Raw genomic sequence first — 23,891 nt, forward strand, 5'->3', positions numbered from 1 at the left:
GTTATGAAATTAATCCGTTCCAAAGCGGCCTTCGTAACCTGATTTTTTTGTATCTCGAACTACGTTTTACATGTAAATTGCCTAATTTGTTCCAAGCCCTACAATAACACCACAGTAAATTTTATAATAAAGCTAAATTGAACAATAAACAATGAAATACAACAATTTGGACCGTTCAATACCCAACCTAACCGTTACTGTACCTGTAAATGAAGTGTATTAGTGTACAGGGTACAAGAAATACTGTACGAACGTATGTAGTAAAATGTGGAACCTTACCTTTCAAGTGAGGCGATGTCCGAAAGTGGCGACAGAGGAGGACAAACGGAAGAAAACATGAACACTTAACTCTATGAAACACATTATAAAATGGCAGAAAACATTAACACTAAACTTTACGAAACACATTAACAAATACTTAATGATTATCTCCATCTTTGTTTCCATAGAAAGCACCCTCTTTTTTTCTGTGAACTTCAGCAACATTCTTGGGACCCATGGCTAATAACGTAAGTAATTAAGTTCTCACACAACTCGATAAAGTAACTTACAGTACAACGAAAGTGAAATCACTAACACGAATTTATGTTAACAAATGAAATCTACATGAACAAATTAATTCCATGTGTGTATGATAATGCTGCCAAAACGAAATGGTCGAGGAACTCCCTTACGTAGATGCATGATGGGATAGATGCTGACCAGTAGGAGAGCAGGATCTTACGGCAGTAACTAGCATCAGGAACGAATGGGAGAGCGGGAGGGTGGTGGCGAGTCTACTGAGTTGGCAGCGCGCGAGTTTTAAAATTGTTCTTGGCAGCCCGGGTGAATCTCAGACTTTGGAGTACACCTTTTTTGCAGTACACCCTTTTGCAACCTGACTTATTTTTGTACACAGAAGCGAAAAAATCTTTCTTTGCCTTCGTAACCTGGATTTTTTGTACGTAGGGACTTTCGTATGTAGGGGTATGACTAGTATTAGGTGCACAATGCCTGTAGTAAAACTTTCATTGTGTCAGTTGAAATGCACCAGATAGAGTCACAGTTTTTACACTGTCTGAGCAGTCAGCTTAGCTCGTGGAAATACTAAAAAAATTCCTACTTCAATAGATTGCTGGTTACTGATTTTATACGGGTTACCCACTGAGGCAATTTGCAGAGTTGTCAACGTGTTAAGCAGTGAAATTGAACAGTACAAACAATACATACAGTGTATTTCATTTACCTTAAATTGCTGAATGTATGTGTGGAAATTTCATAGGATAGGCTAGCCAAGAATACAAAATGATATTTTTTTAACAAAATTTATATTTAGTAATCTTTGGCCTTAAAAAGAATACTATTCTGTTTTCTTATTTTAAAATAGAATGTATATAAGTTGGTAAGTCATAACCTAATACAGTGGTATCTTTCTTGTTGGCACTACAAGTTATTTGACATCACAGAACTGGAAGTTTGAGATAAATGAAGATAAATATTGCAGTAACTAAAATTAATTCCATTTTATTGAAAATAGCTTTGAATAACCATAGGTTTTGATGGGACTGTATACTGATTATGGCAATTATAGTAAATGTGAAAGTTTTCATTCATGTATGCTGTTTTATTTACAAACTTATAGTTCCAGTTTTGTTTTCCACATAATGTTCACTGACAAAAACTTTCCTGAAGGAAAAGGAGGAACATGTAATAAATGTACTTGTACTACAGTGATCTGTCAGGTCTCAGCAGTCATCTAGCCTTGCTCATTGAGACTATAAAACTTTACTTGAAATGCTACATTTGACTAACTGGATAACCTCCCTAGGCACAGAGCTAGGCCACATGGCCCAGGTTTCATACATTCTTTCCTTTTGAGTACAGATGGGGCAGTGAAATTGGTTTTTCTCAACAGGTCGTTATGTACCAAGAGCATGAGGGAGGTATGGCAGACTTCGTTATTGCCAAGCGTGGAACACAGAGTGGTCGTGTTCCAAGTGCTTATCTTGAAGCAATGGATGACTGAGATTTAACTACAGTCGACCTTTTGTAATCACAGTGTCATGAATGAGCATGATTGCAGATGGAATACATCACCTGCACTGAAATAATTCATCATTCCACATGTGATTATTCAAGTTTGACTTCTGACCCATTGAATTTTGCTATTGTTATATTGTACTTCTTGTTAACAGACAGATTTTATAACTGTTGCCATTTATTCATATATAATAAGAATGAATGTTATCACTTTCCACTGTCATGAACATGTCTTGTCTCTGTGTTTAAAGTACAGAAAATAGCTTTAATGTACTATAGTACTGGGTTTATTCTAAAGACCAGTGGTGCTTTTTTTTTCTTATTTTATAAAGTTAATATGCCCATTTTTACTGAATATAGTACCTACACTTAAACTCCTATACAGTAATGAATTAGTTACTTAAAAAAATAGTTATGAGAGGTATACTACGTATAGTTAACATGGTGATTGCATTTATAAGTAGATGCAAGAAAAATGCATACTACATACTTTCCTCCTCCTTTGATAATTCTGACCATTTATAAATTCTTTTGACTCTAGTATAAAGTGATTAAGGGATTTTGAGGTTTTATAGCTCGGAAAAAAATATATACGTATACATATCCTAGGTTTGAATAATTGATTCTTCTTTTTGCACTGTCGACATATGAAAATGTCTGAGACTTTGTTACTGACCTTAAAGTTTCTATTAATTATTTTGTATTTTAATGTGACACCAGTATTGAAGGCAAGTTACTAATTTGACATGTTTGAGAATGCTGTTTATTTGTTATTTTGGTGTGATCTATGCATCATGTCAACATGCCTAAAATGTGGAGGAAAAATGTCGTAAATATTTCATATGCCATATATACATAGATAATACCCGTTGTGAATATTTGGAAGTTCCTCAACTTTTTAAAGGTTATCTTGATCCTCTGTATTATACATAATTTTGTAGACAAATTGTTTACAGCAGAAAACTTCCACAAATAGGCAGTCCATTTTAAAATGAATAGTTAAAACAAATGTAGTTTAGGGTCTTGTAAAATGTTTTGGAAATATTTCCTTCTATAACTAGCATGAAAGTATAACTATTTGAGATGAATCATTTATTAGCTGTGTGAGAGCGAACACAGTTAAGTTAGTATGTAGTCTGGTTAAACTGTGTACTGTAATACTAATACCAATGAGAATGGTAGTGATGATATCAGTAATAATAAACTCAGACCTGTATAAAGAGTTAATGATTGCATTTTGGACTGAAATACGTAATAACCATAAGTTGAGATCACTGGCTTCGGTGTTATGTAAAAATAAAATAAAAAATTAAGTTGAACTTCATAATGTGACCATTATGGTTCTGGAATGCATGATGTCTGTCAGAAAACCACAAATTGTGAAGCTAGGAAATGAGGAGATTAGTACCATAAAAATGATTCTGTGATCAAATGAATTGGTAATAATTTGAAGATGTGTTGTATATTTACTTTCATTATTATTTCACATAGACTATCCATTCTTTATTCATATTCCTGTCATTTGTTATAAATTGTAAATTCTAAGTAGTATATACATACAGTACATGAAAAAATAATTGACAATGGACTATTTGCCCTTCATGCATTTCCTAACATGATTAAAATATAAATTTAAGTTATACTGACTCTGAGCAGAATGACAAGATTAGTTGGCTACACTTGTCTTTGATCTCTCTTCAGCTGCATCAAAAACTGTATGTGAATTGAAGATTACCTTGGGGGGAGGAATTGGTCTGTTTCATCTGAATTCTTAATAAATTTTTGAAATGCAGTAACTTCTCACTTTGAATTACTGTTCTTTTCAGATCATGTAAACACTTTAGATGGGCAGGTTAATATTTTCTAGCTGACAGACAAGAAAAGATACTAACTAGATTAAAGTAAATACTGTAGTCTTGATAGGGGAGACCACATTCACAAAATTACTTAAACAACTTATAATTTTAAAAATTCAGAAATTCCTATTTGTAAAGCATAAATGACTTGATTGTTTTATATGAACATGGTGTTACGGCAGTAGATAATTTTTTTAAATAAATAATTTAAACAATAAAAAGACATATAAATACATATACATTCTTGTATAGGACTTACAAAATTAAATATTTTGCTTTATGGCAAAGATTAGGCATTTACATGAATTTAAGACCTTTCAGAATTATGGAAAGGGAATAATTAATCTGATTCATGGATGTAGAAATGAAATGTCAGTTTCCAGACTCTTGACAGGGCTTGCTAGAAGAATTTTTTCTTCAATGAATATAAAAAAAAATTTTACAATGGACAGAGGTGACAATGTAGGTGGAGAGCTAACAGGGAAGAAAGTAAGGGAACAACATAGAAAAAGGCAGTGAGCAATGTAACTGGGCCCAAAAGCAAATTATACCTTGAATCTGTAGTATTGTGTAATGTCTCTAAAAGCACATTGCAGGCTGTATCTCCTTGAGAGTTGATTTATACAGTCTCTTTTCAAAATTCATTGGTCTTCAGAATGGCAATAATTATTTTTTACTTTTAAGTGAATAGAGTATGGATTATTAGCTTAAAACTATAATGAAAAATATATTTTTGCAGGACTGAAACATAACTGTAATTACCTCTATTTAAAACTAATTTTTATAATTGTGGGTGTTTATTTTGTTTATCAGTTGAAAGGAAAGCAAGCATACAACTCTCTGCAACTTCCTTGGCATGTTGAGAATTTAATTGATTGGCTCTATCTGATTCTTTAATAATTAAACACTGATTTGAGATCATTTGCAATGCTATGCCAAGTAGTTAAGCCAATGATAGTCTGGAAATGTCGAAGGGCTTTAGGTAGTATTTTCGTATGAGAAGCTTAGTTTTAGCATTTGGGTACTAAATATATTTTGGGCAACATTATTTAAGGGTGACCTAAGAGCTGGATTTTCACTTACTTTTAAGATATACACCTGACTACAACTTATAAACATTCAGTGTGGAATTCAACAAAATTTAATTTTGGACAATGAGTATTTGTAACAGATAAAGAATAGTACGCCAGTATGTTAGGAATAAATGTATAAAGTATTTAAACCAGAAGATGGATGGATGGGTGTATGATATTTAGGGCTAAAGCCCAGGTGCTGGGGCCAAGAAGGCCATTCAGTGCTGTAATGAAGGTTAAATAAATTGAATTATGGTAAATGAATTAATGAATAATGAAAGAAATGATTAATAAAATTAGATGTGTCTTATAAATAAAATAAAAATATTAAGTTTAATGAATGGTGTTATATATTAAAAAAAAACAGAAGATGGACCCCCTCTGTTTTTTATAGCATTTGTCATTTATAAAATATGCTTTTGTTGTAAATATATGATATTCATAGCAATGTACTTCAAATTTTTCATTTATGTGGATAATTATCATCTTTATGATATAATACCTGCAGTGCCTCAACCTACTAGTTTAAGGTACAGTAATCTTTATTGGAGAAAGTTACTGTTACATTATATAAGAAATGTTGAGGTTATTATTTTAACTATTTAGTTTAAATTTATAATGAAATTTGGAGAACTAGAGATTATACCACCGGGGATTTTGTATATACTGTAATTCAGTCATTACAGATTTCAACTTCCGTATTATATTTATTTGTAAAGTACTGTAACATGGTAGTTCTTTAACGTCTGTACAAGTTTTGTAGATTTTGAAGAGTAGTCTGCGCTTTTATTTGTTTTAATAAAAATTGTTGTGTGAATGCATGAATTAAACCGTTTTGATGGTTATTATACTTTTTTGTATTTGTGGAATGTAGAAATCTTAGTGCATTAGCTTTCATATTTTAATTTAGGTTCATTATGTTTTATATACAGTTGTTTATAAGATTAATGCAATCATGTAACTGTGGTATTTGATGCTGAATTAGTTAGTTAATTTTCGTAATGTAAAATTAAGTGGCATCAAATGGAGCTTTTAAAAACTTGAGAAAAATTTATGCATAATTGTCAGTCGTAAAGACAACCATGACTTTTGGTGATGCCCTTTATATATATTACCAGTAGTAATTATTCATGTAAGAAATGTTACTGAACAATGCCAAAGTTTCCCTCTCTCTGATTAAATCTAGTGTGTACAGGTAGTCACTCTAGTCAGCTATTCTTTCAGCTCTTCCCCTCATCACACAAAGGCACTTCAGCCCTATTGACCAATAATCATTAAGGATACTGTAACCAATATTCATGTTCCTTTAATGATGTTACTATACCTTCAGTAAAGGTCACTACATATTATTGTACACTGTTAAAGGTAACATGTTATGCATCAGAAACTTTGTTGTGGTAGGACTACAAGCATGAAGTACAATACTGTATATAATTTTAAGGGAACTTATTATAAGTTATCGAGTGCTCCTGTTATATTTACTAAATGTCCATCATCATTTTAATAATTTAAGAACTTGATTTTCCGGGTTTGGTATTACCTGTCTTGCAGTATAACAAAATATTTCAGTACCTTCCAGATAGCAGTAAATTACTCATATTGTTGTTGAATTCAGAGCTTTGCGTTATTAAGTAAGGATAGGTCGAGGTGTTTAGTGAGGAATAGAATGTAATTTGGAAATATAAAGTTAATATACAATTGTCACTCAAAATTCTTGGTGCCACATGAAGACACACACACAACAGACAAAATGTTTATTAACTATACAGCATTACCATCATTAAACTATTATATGAGTGGGGGTGAAGCATCAGGATATTCATCCTCATCATTAGGATGTGTTTGGCAGAGGAGGATTGGCTGTTATCAGAGTCTCTGGAGTGCCAGGGGTGTAAGAGCTCGAGGAATGGAAGGAGAAGCTTGAGATTCAGTGTTTTTCCATCTTTTCTGTTTAATTTTTCTGCCTGTTCATTTCTTTAAACATTGATTTATATTGTGGAGCTGCTTTTTCTACCACTTCCTGCACAATAATATAAATTAAAGTACTGTACTGTATTTTAGGCAGTGGTGACATATCAGCTTTACCATGTTTACATTTTTTCAGCTGCAGGGTGTGTTCTTTCCCACTTTATAAGCTTGTAAGTTTGGGACTTTAGATTTTTTATATATTATAATGGATATGTATATTTTTTATATAGAGTAATGTGTATTATATGTATTTATGGCTTACTAAACCTTTTGGTTGTCTTTGCATTTCTGGCATATGCAAGTCTTTTGTGGGTTTATGCAATTGTCTCCAAAACTTCTAAATATATTCCATTTAATTATTGATGAAAAATCTGGGAAGTTCAAATTGGTGGTGTAACTGAACTATTTAGATATAGATCTATTATATCATTAATTTAGCAAGCATTCTTGATAACTTGGAATTTAACAGGAATATGTAGTGTCTTTTTACGTAGGTGTACTTTGGTTACTTTGCAAGTCTACAGTATTTAGCTGTAAATATCGAAGACTTAACTTTTCACTTGAATGACACAATGGTTAGACTCAAATACAGTACTTTCAGGTAATGTAAGCATCTATAGCAGGGAGGAAGACTAAGAAATAAATAAAGGAATGGATTGGAATTGGAGTATGAAAAATGTAGGCCATAGGCCAGGTGCTAGGACATATGAGAACATTTAAGAGTGGAAAGGGATATTGAGAGTAAAGGATGGTTTAAAGATGTAATAGGAGGAAAACCTCACAGTTACACTATGAAACAATTGTTAGGAGACAAGACAATGGAAAATAAGGTGAAACAATTGTTAGGAGACAAGACTGGAAAATAAAGTGGAAGGAAGAGAAAATGAATAGAGTCAGAGTAAAAGGAATGAAGGGGTTGCAGCTAGGGGCTGAAGGGATGCTGCACAGAACCTTAAGTATGAGGTGCACGATAGCACTAGTAACACACATGAAAATGCAAAGCTGTGAAAAGAATGTACGTTATCATGAATCCAGGCAGACCGTCACTTAGGACTAGCTAGTAGTTTTAGTGTTTTCTGAAGGTTAATCCTCCCCTGCTACGTTCAGCCATAACTGCTTGCTAACTTTCAACAATAATAAAACAAGTAGAAGCAAAGTAAAATCAGGAGTAGTGCACAACAAATACAATGTATAACATGTGTACATTACTATTTATGATGCTACTTTTAAATCATGGTGGACACGTATCACCCATATATAGGTATAATGTTGTAGTTGGGAATGCAGAAAAAGATTAAACAAAAACTCAAAGGAACCTGAAATACATATTTAATACTTAAAAGGTCCATTCATTGTATTGTTCATGTGTGGTTGTGAGATGTGACATTTGATTCTTAATATATATTGGATTTTATTTTTCTAAATACTACAGTATGGTGTTCTCTTTTGGTTACATTAACATTAAATACCTTCTTGTTATTCCTATGGTTATATTATCTTCAATTAAATATCCTCTGTCCTAAATTTACAAATTTGGCTTGTAAATTTTAGAACTGTATGCATAAAGTACTACAGTACTTCTTGTTTGCACTACTACTTAGTCATATTTTGTCATTTCCCTTGTGGTTAGGTTTATTATAGTTTGTATGGTATGTGTCAAAGTCAACCATATCAATTTATGTCTGCCTAATCCTGGAGTAAACAGCTACTTTGGCGCACCAAAAGAACAGCTATTCATCTCCTGTCATTCCCAGTCAAGCAAGCAACACCTTATTGTTTTTCCTCCCTGAATTTATTTTTTTTGCTCTTATTTCTCAGTAATTCTTTCTTGTATCATCTATTTCTCTTCCAATTTTTATAGGTGTTAATGGTTGGTACATAATTCTTTCATGTTCATTACATATTAGTACATGTATGTATTTTCCTTTGCTGGCTCTGAGTCCCATTTTACTAGTGTTAAGTTTTTGTTAAGACGAACACTAATAACATGGCAACACTATTAATATCTCAAACATTGAAATCACATATTTGAATGAAAGATCGAGCTTCACGTTAAATACGTACTTAAACTTTTTAAAACTGTAAAAGTGCATTAACCATAGCTTTAAACTTTGTCTGGCACCAAAAGGTATATAGATATGTTCCACACCAAAAGGGATATTAATTATGTTCCACACCAACAAGGATTTAAATTTTCTGTAATGCACCAAAAGGGATATTTATTTTATGTAATGCAACAAAAGGATATAAAATTTCTGTAATGCACCAAAAGGAATATAAATTTCATGTAACACACCAGAAGGGATATAAATTTTATGTAACGCACCTAAAGGGATATGAATTTTATGTTCTGCACCAAAAAAAAAAAAAAAATTATGTTCTTCACCAAAAGAGATACATAGATTTTATGTCCTGCACCAAAAGAGATATATAAATTTTATGTCCTGCACCAAAAGGGACAGTATAAATGTTCTGTTGTGCACCTAAAGAGATATGTAAGTTCTATGTTCTGCGCCAAAAGGGGTATTTAAATAAAAATGGAACTAATTCACCAAATTACACCGTGTTCTTTGAACCTTCATCACAGACTCCAAGTAGGTGTTGTATGATTTGGTAGATAGTTTCATTTATATTTAATTTTAATAATACCCCTTCTGGTTTGAGGTATAAAATCATATCCCTTTTGGTGTAGGGTATAAAATTTACATACTTTTTGGTGCATAACACAATTTTATGCCCAATTTGTTACAGAAAATTTATATCCATTTTGGTATTGGGTATAAAGTTTGAGGCTACATATAGTAGTTAATGCCCTTTATTACTGTTTCAGAAAGTTTAAGCATTTGTGACATTCGATAAATTTCCCTCATGTTCGTGCGCAATTTCAATGTTTTGAATGTCAGGTTATGCCCTTCCACCAGTATCTTTAGATTTGAAAATGGGGTTATGAATAGATTTAATAATTTCAAGTGTTTTTATTTTTGGACATATTACCTGTATTATCAGTTTGGCATTGGCCTTTTCTTCTAGCATAAATACTATACTATTATCATTGTTAACATTCCGATTGTATTATATACACATTACCGTAATATCTTCGTGTGATCTTGATATGCTGCACCAATAGTAATAATTGATGTACAGTGATGCTCAGAACTCATGCTACATGACTGCATAGGATTTCGTTCAAAACTCACCAACTGGCAACCTAGCATGCTCCATATTTATCTCTTATGTTAATGCAAAAACACTATTATTGCATACAATAAGGCCATAATGTTTCATAAGAGCAAAATCTGTCATATATTTCAAAACTGTAAGAAAATGTCACATAGCCAAATTTTAGAAAAACCCTAATGAAACATTTTCGAAACTCGTTCAGTCATCGCTGATGCATTTGACCAAAACGAAGTTGTCATCAAACCTTAGTTCAATTGCTAAATAAAAAAAAAAGAAAAAAAAAATTTATAACAATAATGTTTCCAAAGCAAGCATAAAATTTGAAATAGTCCTATTTGAATGTTTTGATACCTCAATGCTGAAAAAAATTAAATATGTACATTCAAAAGTAGAATGCGCCCACTGATAGCAACATGTGAGGGGAGTGTGTGTGACGCATTCATTAGTGTGTCGGTGCAACAACAACAACCACCTGGTGTAACATAGGTCTACAATGAGTAGCGACAATTAAATTATTTTGAAAACAAATATTTTATATTTGTTAGAGGAATATTTGGATTTTCAGACAAAATTATTTTTATATTTCTTAAATAATTAAAAAATGATGGCACACTAGAAAATATTTGCCTATGCAATTATTTTTTTGTCAAAGCCAAGATTTTGTTCCTAGGCCTAGGTGTGTTGGATTTCTTTACTTTACACTTAACATTAACATCTCTATATTAACAATTTCTAGCCAGAAAGCAAATGAGATTATTGACACAGTCTTCCACTTCAATTTACCTAATGAAAGAATAAATTATACACCAAAAACGAGCAGGACAAATTTTAAGAAAATAATTTTTTAAACCCGTTGAAAAACGAGTGTTCCATACACCTTGATATTAATTCATATGATCATTCGATTAATAGCCATCTTTTCCATATATGTAATCAAAATCATCATCATCTTTTATTCCTTAAAGAATAGGTAATCTCTAAAAATAATTAATTATAACAGATTACTTCTAAGAAGGCTTAGATTATTTTTTAGGCTTATAAATCATTTTGCAACACCCAGGCAGCTTGAACACAGCCTAAAACTTCAACATTCAAAGCAAACTTGTTGTAATTCATATGCCTATTTTGAGAATGTTATGATGACTGTTAAGCTTAAAGGTCTACTGTTATAATGCTGCAGATAGTTATGTTGACCAGCCCGAGGAGCATGTTGAATGCGCTGTCATTGATGGCACTGCCAACCTTATCATGCTGTACTTTGAACTATAAGCAATTTTTTAAAAAATCCAGTTCAAATCACACAGATTATGAATTATACCAATGCATAAAAGGGATCATATCTATATAACCATAAAGAAAATAGTGCTAGCTGTGAATTCGCACTTTTCGACATGTACGACATTAGAAATGAAAACAAAAAGTTTTAACACTATTTGACAACATCACGTTGAGTCCAAGAATCTGGACGATACAAAAAGAATCATGTTGCATGAGATTTGAGCACAACTGTACATACCTTAATATCTTCATGTGATCTTGATATGCTGCATCAATAATAGTAAAAGTGTTATTGTCTTATTCCTAAAATCCTGTTGAATAATACTGAGATTAATCACTTGCTATATAAGAATTAAAATATTAGAAAAGTTTATGTGATATGTTTGCGCCACCTTGGTTTTCTAATATATTCTCGGAAGTAGGCCTTGTCAAGGTCTTCCATTGCAGGGCTAATGTTGTTGAGGCAACTAAAGAGTGAATTGGAGGGGTTTGGAAAAGCTTACCTTTGCTGCTTCTCTAAAACTAATGGAGCAGAGCTTGTTACCTCTTGGAAGATTTAACAGGTAATGTAATTCCTCCACCTCTGATGGAGTGTTGGAGTTTCTTCTTTTGTCTTGATTTCATACCATTTTGGGTTGTGGCATCAAGTGCCGACACCCCTGCTAATAGAAGATGGTAGCCTTGACATCGCAGGTCACATGCTAGGCCACCTGGCTGTTTTCGCTCTAAGAAATTAATAGGCTCTGATCTGAATCAACCATGAAATCGTTATCAGTATAGGGAAGTTAGCATTTAGACCCATATAATTTAAGAAAAATATTCAGGGATATGCTATAATATGCTGCTTAATTGTCATTTAAATTTTTTTATAATTTTTTTTTTACATGCTATTGTATAAATTTGTATTTTTCTTAAAATATATGGATCTCAATGCTAATTTTCCTCTATTAATGATTTTCTGGAAGTTTCAAATTCAGCCCCATTAATTTCCTTCAGAGCAAAAACAGACAAGAGGCCCAGGGAGTGGTGGTGATTGCATCACACTAAGGTGCTCTATGTCAACATCTCTATAGACACCAACTCCCACTTATCTAGTTTAGGGCCATTTGAAAGCTTTCCTATTTCTGTGCTTTCTATCTATACATGGCTGCTTGATTGAAAGAACGTTCTCTTGCTGCTTCATCCAAGCTTGACTTTTATTTCATCTGCGAGTGTGGGGATCATAGCCTGTGAGGAGGGGTTATCAGTGTTCTTCTATTTGCTCATTGGCATCATGTTCTGTGGTGAGGGGCTTTTCATTGTCATCAGGCAGAAAGGAAATTTTCAATCACACTTTCCCTCTCTTATTTGCATAGTGTCCACCACCTCATTATGTACTACTTGTATTGTCTGTATGTGAAGTAGCATTGCACACCATGCTTCTAGACACACTGGTTCATACTTTTCAAGCCTGTAAGTGATGTGGTGTGATGTGGTAATCCCTTTTTCACAGGTTGCAGATACCCGTCTCTCTTGTAAGTTGTAAGGCCCTGTCCACACTGGCGGGCACTGACCAATGGACACACGCACTGTTCCCATAACCTGTTCTACTATAATGACCGACCGAGTATGGACCTAGAACGATGCGATTGTCTGGTAACACTGCCTCAGAAGCAAGAGAAAATATAAACGGCTGGAAGTGCCTGACTTGCATGCCCGCTAGTGTGAACAGGCAGTATGCATATACAATACCCTTTCTCTTGTTAATATGCACACTACTATACCAATCAGTCTTGCTTTGACAGTACGAGTTGTCACGCTCGTGTATTTCTCCTGTAATAGATGAGGCACAGCATTGAGCATTGACGCTTATTGTAGCGTACTTAGTAAGTGGCATGCAGTGTACCCAGCACTGCCATTCATTGCTGAACCCAATGCACTGCCCTGCAGTAGGTTACACATGCTGTAAACCAGCAATACACACTTGTATCTTTGGCAAAAAGCAGTATGTAGTGTTCCAGGGCTCATAGTTGATGACATAATTCCACGTTTTCCTTCTTTACCTGTAGTAAGTGATGTGGTACTATATGTACAGAAAGATGGTGTGCTGTACATTATGGTAAATATGGTGTGACCCCAGCATCAAGGCTTCACTTGCCTCATGTATATTGGTTTACTGCTCAATATCACTACTGTCCTGGGATTATTGACAGTTACTCTTCACTAGCCTGTGTACAGTAACACCTGTCGCATCCACTTTTTATTTGTGGCCAGTGGTATAGGGTTCATCGTCATGGTTCCCATGGATCTTCCTTTGAGAATATTGGTGCTCTACACTGGCCATTCTTTGGCTGTTTATTTTCCTGGCCACAACAGGACACTTAACTTGTTTCATACATGAGGTGACAATGTTGTTGTAAGTTGCCTTTTTCACTTCCCATCTCTCCAAGTGAATGTTACTATAGTTTTCACGTTAGGCCATAATCTGTGGGTAATGCACTCTGCTTTTCATAACTGCTGAAAGTTTTAGGCTCCAGTCATTTTTACATGCTCTCTTAGAGAAGTGCCTTTGTCTTTTGGCATGCATGACTAATCTTTTGGCACTTTGGTTCTAGCAGCCGTTGCCTAATCTGAAGGAATATTTCAGCTGTATTATGAGATTTACAATTGTCTATTGAATTCCATTACAAAAAAATGCCTAACCTTAAAATCTGGTAGTGGGACGTCTCAGGATGATGTTTTATTAATTACTGTTGCTATAAAGTATTACCAATTTTCCTACTTTTAGGCACCAAGTATGAATTTTGTTTGAAATTGACAACAATTTTCTGGTGCATGTTTTATTGCAAAGTATATTTTACTTTTGGCCACCAAAAGAACAAGAGTATTACTAAAATGCAAACGTTCAGCTCGTCTTAACGCAGATCCTCCTGGTAGTTTTTATGAAAAAGATTGAATCACTTGTGAATTTGACGTCTTAGCATGACACTGGCATGTTAGCTGCCAAGTGCTTTGATCCTTCTTTGGATCTTGATTGCAAGAGATGATGATGTTGGGAATTTTATGTAAAGATTTTTAACTTGATACTGTTCTTCAGTTCTCGAGTTTCATAACCGAAGATTTGATAAGATTTCAGTGATCCCTGCTGGATACTCACATATACTAACCCAAGGCATGCCCAGCACACCTCCCTAGAATCAAGGAGATAATTGAATCTTATCATATTATCTGTGCTCTTGAGCAGCTAGGAAAAACTTCAACATCAGTGAATACCAGAAAGTTTCCACTCGTGGTGTAGAGACTGCAGTGATGCAATTTTTGGCATGTCCACAAACAAAGCTCACAGGATAAGAGCTCTCATCTGCTAAAACCAAAGAGAGCTACCAAGACCAATGTATAAAACTTAGTTCCAAGGCTAGCTCTAAGGCTGACAAAATAATCTACAGTGTACATAGCTAAGAAAACCTTTCCAAGAGTGTGTTGCACATCTTAAAATTTTTGGTTTTGATATGTGCACAAGCTGACAGACAAAAGCATAGCCAGTTCCTAGCAAAGGCCACTTACTTGAAAAAGTTTAAATTTCCATACTCTAAACATGAGGCCTTCTAACCACAATAGTTGTGCAGGCAGATTTAAATTATTGGGTTTGGTAACATAAAAAAAATTATTTTCTACAGCATAACAATTTACACAATGTCTACATCTCAACACCACTCTTTAACTACCACTAATGCCACCAGAGGTCCTACCCAGAGAGGTACCTGTCAAGGAAAAGAATTGTTCTTTTGTTGTGTATCTGAGTAGCTGTTTACTAAGGATTAGATGTAATATGATGTTTTTGAATTTAGATAGTATTTTGTTAATCATATATTAGGTTTAAGTTAGTAAGTATTCAAATTATCAGTTGAAGCAGTTTTGCTTCAACCTAAAGATTCTAGAAATTTTACCATTAAATTTGTTGGAATATGGTGCATTCATGTAGAAATTACAATTAAAAATTTTTTGTTATGTACTTATAGTGAGCAAATATGTTGTGCAGGAGTGAACTAGAAAGAGTGAAGTACTGTAGAATTTTTCTTTTCTTGTGGCTACACAAAATCGAGTTATTTTTATAAGAAAACCTACACCATTCCTTGTAGCATAAAATGAAAATTACTTTAACTCTTCCCAGATCCATTCACTCTTCTTCAAGCTGTAGATGTTCTCTCATCAATTTACAACATTTGCCAAGAAGTCTTCAAACTTTTCAAAGCTTGCATACTTTTAGAAGCTGTCTTTCCTCTTAATAAAGTGCAGATTTGGTTAAAGTTTAATTTATCCTTTAAGAGTTTTTATCATTATACTTCTCGAGTTACTTCTAGTTGTAAATGAAATTTAGTAGTATCAGGCAAGTATTCTCATTGGCTGCTCTCTGACACACTATTCTACATTTAATGGCTCATTGAGCTTGAGCAACCATGCCAAGTACCAATCAAAAGGAGGAGCCAACTCACATTGAAATATATGGAACATGAAAAAATTGTCTCCATACAGTGTACAAACCACCACCTTTCACATGATGAATACTACTTTTTTGGGGGGGTGGGGTAGCTATCAGCTTACTCTTGTCTACTTTGATGGCCAATGTAATGAGTTCTTGTCCAGAACATTATGCTACTTTGCACAACCATGAGGGTTGAGCAAGGTGGCACTGATGAATGACAGAGCTGGGCATCCTGACTACCTGGGCTGTTGGTTTTGAGGAGCCACAGTGTCTCCTTCGCAGTACATTCAGTTTGCTGTAGCCATTAAAAGTTCATAAGGATTACTATTTTTTTTTTAACTGCAGTTTTCTAGCAACATTATTATGACAGTCTTGCAGCATTTATACCACTCTTCATGAAGAACTTCTTGAAGACTTGAAAGCCTTTAGTAAGCATGTCATCAAACTGCACAAGATATTATGGTTTCCATTTCAGTCAAGACTGTGTCAGCAGTAAAATCTGTACCCACAGCCAAGATAGTGCCAGCGACAATGAATAGCAGTTAATCTCTTCTTTGTATAGGAAAATTAGCAGCAGTGCCATCTGCTTTATAAGCCTTGAAGAAAATAGCATGACCAAGACTCAGACCTAAACAACCCGAGACTTACAATTGACTGGCCTAACAAACCACTTAAAGAAAACCCAACGGTAGCCCTCAAAATGAAAAGATATTACAGATTATAACAGTTTGCTATCTCCGTGAGAATTTGTTTGCTAGTGGTCGGGACCATTATTTCACGAGGGAGAACCAAGTCCTCTTCAGACTGGATATTATTTGCCCATGACACTGCCCAAGCCAGCTGGCCAGTTCTCCTCAGGGATGCACATAAACTCTGGCTAAGAAATTCTCACCTTTTCTTCCTCATTATTATTCACCAATGTCTGGCAGAGAATTACTTCACTCCTGTGACTCAAAGAGAGAAACTGTACTCAAGATGTCCTTGAGACCAAACAAAAGGCCAAGCTTCGACTTACCAAGAACTGAGTGGTGCTCATTGTGCATAAACTAAGGTAACCAAGGTTCTGCAAGATTAGGCCTCCTTGGAGATCCTCAGCTGGGGTGGTAAATATTCACATTCAAGAGACCAGAGAAGCATAAGAAGTATCAGCTGCAAAGTTATGGGTCGAATCTGCAGATGACCCTGCCAGCTGGGTATGTGATCTTCCATGAAACCCCATTTTGGAAATTATTGCAACTATAGAACTTATGACTGAGGGAAAAGAATCTAGTAAGTATATGGTAGTGCTTCTAAAACCCTATTAACAAAACTGGATGTCATACATAACATGGGTATTAGACTATGCACTGGAGCCTACAGAACTTCCCCCGTGGAAAGTCTATATGTAGAAGCAGGAATAGATCCCCTGAAAGTACGAAGAGAAGAAATTGGATTAAAATATATAGCTAAAATAAATAACCTTAATGATAATCCAAACACCAAATATATGAAGAACATAACAAATAATTATGACAATAAACCAAGAGCCTCTAAACCATTGGAAAATAGATTAAAACCTGATATAGAACATCTAAAATTAAGAACAAGTAGCATATCAAAAATAACCACTCCGAAAATACCTCCGTGGAGACATGCTAAAATAGAAATCTGTGAAAAAACATTTAATAAAAAGGTAACCGATGCACAATTAAAGAGTGAATTTCTGTCACACCAGGAAAAACGTAAACGGGACATAAGTGTTTATACAGATGGTTCCAAGTCGAAGGAGGGTGTAGGCTATGCTGTAGTAACAAAAAATATAAAAATAAGGGAAAAAATTCCCAAAATATGCTCGATATTCACTGCAGAGATAAATGCTATATTAGAGGCTATAAAACACACCTTTATGGTGGGGAAGGCAAACGATACCTTTGTAATATACACAGATTCTTACAGTGCTTTAGAAGCGCTAAGACAATACACAGTTTCTCATCCCGTAATTGAAGAAATAAGGGAGTGGATAGATATAATAGTAAAACGGAAATCTATAAATATAAAACTGTTGGGTCCCTTCCCATGTGGGCATAAAGGGTAATGAAGAGGTGGATAAAGAAGCCAAAAAGGCAGTAAAAAAGGAGTCTATCAAAAAAATACAAATACCTTACAATGACATTAAAACAACAATAAATGAATACTGTCAATCAAAATGGGAAAAAGAATGGCTAGAATTGAATCATAAATTAAAGCATATTAAACCATCTGTAAAACCTTGGAATAGACAACAATGTCTAAGAAGGGAAGATGTCATATTAACAAGATTAAGAATAGGACACACATACTTAACACACAAATACTTGATGTTGCAAGGCGAGGAAAGACAGGCCCCTTACTGTGACCATTGTCGTACTCTGGGCACAGTCCGTCATCTGCTAATTGAATGTAATAAATTCGAAAGAAAACGAAGATCCAACAACATATATAACATACCACTTGAAGAACTATTGGGAGAAAATGCCCCGCTTCAAAACATAGTAAATTACCTCAAAGAAATAAACCTGCTTTATATGATATAACACGTCTTATAGTATCATAGTTATACAGTAAGCGCTGAATGGCCTTTGCTGCCCCAGTGCTTGGTGTTACACCTAAAATTTATAAAACCAACCAACCAACCCACAATTCATTTTTACTGCCAAACCAAAGACTCGGGTTTCTATTTGATTCCTTGCAAGCAGCTTCATGCTTCTCTCACTTCAACAAATACTGACACAACAGAGCACTTTCTCCAAGAGTTCCTGGCAATGTCTTACTGATAGGAGTGGCTTTTGCAATCATGAATGAAATTCTGACAAATAGTCAAGCTGTTACAATGTTACAGCACACAACAAAAGCTAGGAGGTTGGTGGTGTCGTTCAGCCACGAATCAATTTATATTAGTAAATTAGTAAATATAGTAATTGATCTTCTGGCTAGTTAGAAGGCAAAGAAGCAGGATGCAGTAATGAAATATCTCTCCAATATCCTCTTGCCTAATTACATCCATCAAGAACCTTGTGGCTCCAGTTTTATGAAAACAATCAGTGCGCTTTCAATAGCAACTGGGAAGCAAATTTCAACTTGGGCAGTGGAAGTTTGAATTCAAGGCAGCAATCTACTAGTAAATGGAATCAACAGCTAGTGTCTTCTCCACACCATAGACTCAGATAACAGAGATGCTAAGTATGACTTCCAAAATTGTCTACTCTCCCCTCCGTAGAAAGTAGACTCCCTCGAAAAAAGTGCAGTAGCCCTCTAATCCTAAGAAAGGTAGCTAACTTATGGCAAAGTACCCTGACAATGGAAAGTGGAGGGAAGTGAAGATATTCCCCACTTATAACTATTCACTGCCTATGGCTTGTCTTCAGAAAGCATGGGTGTTCAAGGATGTAAGGGTCAGTTACCAACTTCTTTTGGAGACAAGCTCCCACTCTCATTACATCCTGTAGACTCCAGGATGTACCTAATGACACGAGGTTCCAGGCCATATATGTATTCATAAAGTTAGAAACACTAAGCAAAGTTCAATCATTCAATTACCAAAATTGTTCAATCTCTCCTCCTTTTATGGGTGTTGTATATGTATCATCAGTATGATATTGTTAGTATACAATAAAGTTTTGTACATACTTACCTGGCAGATATATACGATTGATGGCCCGCCCAGCCTCCCCTCAGGAGACAGGTGGAAGAAAATAACCTGACAAGAAAGGGGGACTGGTTCTTACACCCGCCTCCCAGCGGCGGGTAAGGTAGATCACCTGACCTACCTGTAGCGTGTGCCGCGAGTTTTGAATTTTCTGTCGTGACGTCAGAGACCTAAGCTAAGTATATATCTGCCAGGTAAGTATGTACAAAACTTTATTGTATACTAACAATATCATTTTTGTACATGAACTTCCCTGCCAGATATATACTTAGCTGATTGACACCCTTGGTGGAGGGAAAGAGACACATACTTACTTAGAAAGTGGGGACAACACATGTTAAAGGAATACATAATATAAACCTCTGGTTCTTACCTGATTTAGGCAGAAGACTTGATAGTTACTGTCTATTAGTCTGCGTTGCCTAAAGAGTCTCAGCGAGGGCGTGACCTATGGCTGAAGAACTCTTTGGGTCTACCAATGGGAACTGAGTCCACTTACTTGGCAGAATCCAAGCAGGATCTGGTCAATGGGGATCAACCCGCTTACATGCCAGAGCCTATCACTACCAATTGCAAGGAGCCTCAAGCACAACCGATCACCTAACCAAATACTAACATTAGTATACGAAAGAAGGAGCTGCCTCCTGCAACCTCCTTCGTACAACCAAAAAACTCAAACTTAAAACTAACAGGGAAAAAGGATTAAAAAGGATGTGTTTCAGCTCCCTGCCCCAGCACTGAATCCGCCGATACATAAGGGCCTAGCCCAAAACACTTATCATACGTAATCGATACGTCCCTTAGGTAGTGATTAGAGAAGACTGATTCACACCTCCAAAAAGTGGCCTTCATAAGGTTTTGTAATGACAAATTCTTCTTGAAAGCCAAAGACGTCGCGATGGCCCGTACTTCGTGCGCCTTGACTTTCAGAAGGTTAAACTGTTGCTGATTGCAAGAAGTGTGTGCTTCTCTAATAATATTCCTGATAAAGAATGAGAGTGCATATTTAGATAAGGGCCTACTGGGGTCCCTTACAGAGCACCAGAGATTGCTCTCATTAGCAGCAAGTCTTTTCTTCCTCTGAAGATAATATTTCAGGCTTCTCACCGGGCAAAGAGATCTCTCCTCTTCTGTCCCAACTAAGGAGGATAAGCTTTTGATTTCAAAGCTCCTGGGCCACGGCGAAGAAGGGTTTTCATTCTTGGCTAGGAAAGTCGGAAGAAAAGAGCAAAACCGCGAGCCTCCTTTGGTTGGAAACCTACCTCACCTTCTAGAGCCTGCAGCTCGCTGACCCTCTTCGCTGACGCTAACGCACAGAGAAAAAGAGTCTTCATCGAAAGGTCTCTGAACGAAGCAGCATGGGGAGGTTCGAACCTTGAGGACCTCAGGAAGAGCAGCACAACATCTAGATTCCAGCTAGGCACTAAGGAGGAGGTTCTTTTAACCGTTTCAAACGATCTGATTAAATCATGGAGGTCCTTGTCCTCAGATATGTTTAATCCTCTATGACGAAAAACTGAGGAAAGCATGCTCCTGTATCCCTTGATGGTGGAGACAACCAACCCGCTTTTTTCCCTCAGGAAGATAAGGAAATCTGCAATCTGAGTCACAGAGGTACTGGAGGAGGAAACTTTATGAGTCCTGCACCAGCGTCGAAAAACAAAAACATCCCACTTCGACTGGTAGACTCTAGATGTGGAAGGTCTACGTGCATTGGCAATAGCCCTTGCAGACTTTGCCGAAAAGCCCTTAGCTCTGACGAGACTCTTGATAGTCTGAATCCAGTCAGACTGAGAGCGGGGAGGTTTTTGTGAAACCTGTCGAAGTGGGGCTGTTTGAGCAGATCGACTCTTAGAGGTAGGGATCTTGGGACATCCACCAGCCATTCCAGTACCTCTGTGAACCAGTCGTGGGTGGGCCAGAACGGAGCTATCAACGTCATCCTTGCTCCCTCTGACGCTGCGAATTTCCTTAACGTTTCCCCTATAATCTTGAAAGGCGGGAACGCGTAAAGATCCAGATTCCTCCAATCCATCAGGAATGCATCTATTGCCACTGCTCTTGGGTCTGCAATAGGGGAGCAGTATAGATCTATCCGCGCATTCCTGGAGGTCGCAAATAGATCGAGATGGGGCCTGCCCCACGTCCTCCACAGCTCCTGGCATACGTCCGCGTGCAGAGTCCACTCTGAGGGAAGGACTTGATTCCTTCTGCTTAGCAGATCCGCTCTGACATTTCTTTCTCCCTGTACGAACCTGGTGAGAAGCCTTATGTTCCTTTCCTCTGACCACAAGAGGAGCGATCTCGCTGTCTCGTACAGGGAGAAAGAGTGAGTCCCCCCCTGTTTCCGAATGTAAGCCAGGGCTGTAGTGTTGTCGGAGTTGATCTGAACATATTTCCCTTTTACGAGGGGTTCGAAGGTCTTGAGAGCTAACCAAATCGCTGTTAGCTCCTTCTTGTTGATGTGCCAGGACACCTGATCCCCCATCCAGGTGCCTGACACTTCTCTCGACCCGAGAGTAGCTCCCCAACCTTTGTCCGAAGCGTCTGCATACAACACTAGGTTGGGGTTCCGAACCTGCAAGGAAAGGCCTTCCTTGAACAATAGAGGGTCTAGCCACCAACGTAGATCCTCCTTTATCTCTTGCGAAATCTTGAACGCAAAGTCCAGACCTTGAGATTTCCGATCCCAGTTCCTCGTCAGGAAGAACTGTAGGGGTCTGAGGTGCAACCTTCCTAGAGAAACGAATTGCTCCAGCGAGGAGAGTGTCCCCAACAGACTCATCCACTCCCTCGCTGTGCATACATCTTTCTCTAGAAAGATTGCTACCTTCTCCAAACCTCGGGTTATCCTCTCTGGGGACGGATACGCCCGAAAAACCTGAGAAGCCATCAGAATCCCCAGATAGATACGCTCTTGACTGGGGATTAGCTGTGACTTCTCGAAATTCACTAGCAAACCCAGAGAAGCTGCTAGATCCAACGTCACTCGTAAGTCCTCCAGACATTTCTCCTTGGATTTGGCCCTGATAAGCCAATCGTCCAAGTAGAGGGAAATCCTCACTCCCTCGAGATGAAGCCACTGGGCAACGTTCTTCATCAGTCCTGTGAATACTTGGGGGGCCGTGGAAAGGCCGAAGCATAGGGCCCTGAACTGAAAAACGTTCCCTCCCCACATGAATCTGAGAAATTTGCGAGAAGAAGGATGGATCGGTACATGGAAGTAAGCGTCCTGAAGGTCCAGCGACACCATCCAGTCCCCGGGACGAAGAGCTGCTAAGACTGATGACGTCGTCTCCATAGCGAACTTCCTCTTCTTCACAAAGACATTCAGGGCGCTCACGTCCAGAACCGGTCTCCATCCTCCTGAGTTCTTGGGAACTAGGAACAGACGGTTGTAGAACCCCGCTGAAAGAGGGTCCTGAACCATCTCTATTGCCTCTTTCTCTAACATCAGCTCTACCGCTAGAGCGAGGGCTTGATTCATTAGTGGGTCTTTGTATTTGGCCACCAGTGCCCTTGGAGTGGTGGTCAAGGGTGGTCTCGAGATAAAGGGAATGAGGTATCCCCTCTTGATGATCGCGAGGGACCAGTTGTCCGCCCCTTTCGTGCCCCATACATCTGCAAAGTTTCAGAAGTCTGGCACCCACAGTTGTCTGGAGGACACACGAACTACTTCTTGGCCCTAATAGACCGGGAGAAGGTCCTTCCTCTTCTAGGTGGTCTCGAACCTCTGGAGGAAGAAGAGCGAGACGAAGGTCCTCCTCAAGGGTTCTTGCCTACTTTGAGCCTCTTCTTCGTCTTCTGCTGAAACGAAGGTTTCGGAATTCTAGCCGAGCGAGCTAGCATATCCTGCGTCGCTTTTGCTGATAACGAGCTGGAGATATCATTAATAGTCTTCTTGGGGAAGAGTTGCGGGGAAAGCTGTGAATACAGCAAGGAAGCTCTCTGTGCGTGAGAAACCGCCTTGGTAAGAAAAGAGCAGAAAACGGCCCTCTTCTTTACCACTCCTGCACCAAAAGTGAAGCAATTTCCCCGGAACCGTCTCTCACTGCCTTGTCCATGCAAGACAGAACTGCGTGGAGGTCTTCAGGCGAAAGAGTGTCTTGCTCTTGAGTCCTCTTAGCCAACACTCCAAGGGTCCAGTCAAGAAAGTTAAAAACTTCTAAGACTCGGAACATTCCCTTCAGAAGGTGATCCAACTCGCTCATACCCCACGTCGTCTTCGCAGAATTCAGCGCCGAGCGACGTGCGGAATCAACCAACGAAGAGAAGTCCGAGTCTGCAGAAGAGGGAAGAGTTAGACCCAAGGGCTCTCCTGACTCGTACCAGAACCCCATCTTACCCGTCAGCTTGGACGGGGGAAAAGAAAAAACTGTCTTGCCTTTCTC

At 37.2% G+C, this 23,891-nt stretch overlaps 1 protein-coding gene across 3 annotated transcripts in view; it reads left to right on the forward strand.

Moving 5' to 3' along the window:
• Nucleotides 1–15,654, forward strand: part of LOC135212664 (endophilin-B1-like) — a 349,729-nt gene extending 334,075 nt beyond the window's left edge. For all 3 annotated transcript variants that reach the window (XM_064246310.1, XM_064246312.1, XM_064246313.1), the window contains one exon: nt 1,895–15,654. In XM_064246310.1, coding sequence (XP_064102380.1) covers nt 1,895–2,005 — 111 coding nt within the window. In that variant the 3' untranslated portion in view covers nt 2,006–15,654. The remainder of the gene's footprint in view (nt 1–1,894) is intronic.
• Nucleotides 15,655–23,891: the final 8,237 nt, after the last annotated feature.

The sequence above is a fragment of the Macrobrachium nipponense genome, chromosome 41, assembly GCF_015104395.2.
Source record: "Macrobrachium nipponense isolate FS-2020 chromosome 41, ASM1510439v2, whole genome shotgun sequence".
Lineage (NCBI taxonomy): Eukaryota > Metazoa > Arthropoda > Malacostraca > Decapoda > Palaemonidae > Macrobrachium > Macrobrachium nipponense.